Below are 2,666 nucleotides of genomic sequence, written 5' to 3'. Positions count from 1 at the left end.
GGGTTGATTGTGCTTTGATCTGTTGCTAATGCCTCGGGGTTCCGGTGGGCATGTAAACAAATGCATAATGCTGCGCTATACTTTGTAGCCTCACCCAGTTGCATAGCAACACTTATAGTCTATGTCAGGGGTTCTCAAAGTGTGGGAAGGTGAGCCTCCCCTCAGAGAACATAAGAACATCCCCGCCCCCCCTCCCAATTATTATTGCTGTTATTATTATTATTATTATTATTGTTGCTATAATGCAGGGTTATTCAATTGCATTTCAAAGAGGTCCAGGAAGAGAACATGTCATAAAATGCTGTTTTTGCTACTTTTCTCTTTTTTGATTGGCTGAGCGTCACCTCCTTAAAACATTAAACAATAGCTTTTTTAAACCTCTTTATCTTTATGTTTTAAACATGTTGAGGTTAAGGATGGCAGCTTCCTCATACGTTGCACTCGGAGAGAAATAGTTGAGACGGAGATGTCTTTAGCAGCAGGGAGGAGTAACGTTTCACCAATGTTGTGAGGCTTACCTGCCTTAGCTATCCGTAACGCCACTCGGTATGATGCTTCGGTTGCCTATGTATTCACAGTGCTAAATGTGTCAATGACATTTTTCTGTGACTGCAATTCCTCAAAAAACTCCTGTGGCTTGGTCACCAAACATGGGTGTTTCGTCTCAATATGACGCCGGAGTTCATGGTCTCATACTGTCATTAGCTAGCACCTCGTTGCAGATAACACACTGTGGAGTGTCATCAGGACCGGTCCATGAAAATCCTAGCTTCAAATAATCATTGTCATACTTCCTCCGTTTTCTGACAGACGCTGTCTCCTCTCTCACTTTAGGTAACTTCACAAAAAATCAATCCATATTTTGCCGCTCTCATCCAGTTAGCTGAAGTTAACAAGCTCGATTTCACTGTTTCTCTTTATTTTTTTCTGGCCGCTGCGCCTCCCTTGAAGCTCTCTGGCGCCCCCCAGGGGAGGCGCACCTCACACTTTGGGAACCCCTGCTCTAGTTGAAACAAATGTTTATGATACTGAGATGTTTATTGACACGGTCACATGACTTCACGTCACCACCGCTAAGCTAAAAGCGGCTAATGTTGGGCGTGATGAGGTTTAGTCGTCCCATTTAGACAATTGTTAGCAACCGCTGTTTCTGGGGTATCAACTGATGTATTTTAGGGTGGAGAATAAAACAACTAAATATCTTCAGCTTGTGTTAACCACAGACCTTATTTCAGAAATCTAACCAAAATAATAAAATACAAAAATGCTGACTCATAACTGAGAGATAGGACTCATTCCTGCACCACTCTTTTGTTTTATAGATTAAAATAAGCATGTAAAAATCCACACCTTCAGTGTTGAGGATAATGCGCTCCACTAGTACCGGGTACTTCATGATGCGCTGCGTCACCAACAGGATGCACTCGGACACTCCTAACCTCCGCACAATGGACAGGTTGTTGACTTTCTGGAAATGAAATAACTTAATTAGACATTTAGTGGATTTAATAAACTTAGCTACAGATTTACTGGGGATTTCATCTCTTACCCGAATGATGTTTTGGAACTTTTTGTTGTTGTGCAGCTGTTCTTTGTAGTAGCTGACAGCCTCGGTGTGGTGACTGCAGAAATCTCCATAGCTTTCCTTCATCCTCCCCCCCACCTCACCTGAGAACTGGAGAATAAAGGAAACTTGACCAATTACCAAAATGTTATTTAAACACATAATTAACCTTTAACAAATGCTGAGATTCCTACGATTTAAAAAAAAAAATGGCACTTATGACAAAAGTCAGCTAAATGTTAAGTATTGTGAGCTCTCCATGGACATCCTCTCCTCCCTACCTGTGTGATCAGAATGTCGGCCACCCTGTTGATGGAGTAGTTCCTCTCGTTGGGCGAAGTGAGGTTCTCTCGCCGCCGCTCTTTGAGGCGAGACAGGAAGTGTGTGTGAAGCTCGAGGAGGTTCTCCAGGCGGGGGAACAGACAGTCCAGCTTCCCAGAGTCCATCTGCAGGTTCTCCTTCAGCTCCCGGACGTAAACGCGCAGCATGATCTTCAGCGTCCGCACGTGGTGCATCTCCGTCTGCATCAGCTCTGCACCAGGACACAAAGTTGTTATATATTATACGGTTATCTTCTGCCGTGTGTGACGGCCCCTAGGCCTTAGACTCAAGTCCCTGGTTAGCCACTCCCCAATCAGGAGAGAGTAGTTTGGCTCTACTGGACCTTGGTTTGTTTGTCTTTGCTTTATATACTGATACATGTTCACTAGGGGTGTAACGGTACACGTACCCGTACCGAATAGCCCTTCGGTTCGGTACACGTGTGTACCGAAGTGTACCGAACGAATATAACGTTAAACGTAAAAAATTGAGAACGTGAACAACTCTTTGGAAGTAATTTTATTATATTTTGTATTTATTTGAGTGAATATTCAGTTTAATAATAATTAAAAACCCAAAACTAATAGTTTATGTTTTGTGAGTACTAGTACAGTAAAGTTCAAATACAGATTATTTCAGTTCATCAAAATGCTGCACCTTTAATGGTGATCTCTGGGCTCATAGATCTCGGCCTCCGTTACGGGTTGTTTAGTTTTTTGTTGTTGAAAAGTGTCCCCTTTCCCCATGTCTGTCGTTGATTGTGTGCACCTGGTGCCTTGTG

At 42.9% G+C, this 2,666-nt stretch overlaps 1 protein-coding gene across 1 annotated transcript; it reads right to left on the bottom strand.

Annotated features, from left to right (window-relative positions):
- Nucleotides 1–1,350: 1,350 nt before the first annotated feature.
- On the bottom strand, nt 1,351–2,096 carry LOC104962804 (rho guanine nucleotide exchange factor 18-like; the record flags this gene model as incomplete). The annotated part of the gene is made up of 3 exons (XM_010791303.1): nt 1,351–1,468; nt 1,550–1,675; nt 1,846–2,096. Coding segments are annotated over 3 exons (495 nt in total), but the record flags the coding sequence as incomplete, so codon positions are not given.
- Nucleotides 2,097–2,666: the final 570 nt, after the last annotated feature.

This window comes from Notothenia coriiceps, unplaced genomic scaffold (assembly GCF_000735185.1).
Source record: "Notothenia coriiceps isolate Sejong01 unplaced genomic scaffold, NC01 NC01_scaffold00035375, whole genome shotgun sequence".
NCBI lineage: Eukaryota > Metazoa > Chordata > Actinopteri > Perciformes > Nototheniidae > Notothenia > Notothenia coriiceps.
Note: the sequence above shows the minus strand (reverse complement) of the source record. Positions and strands in the feature narration are given on the sequence as shown.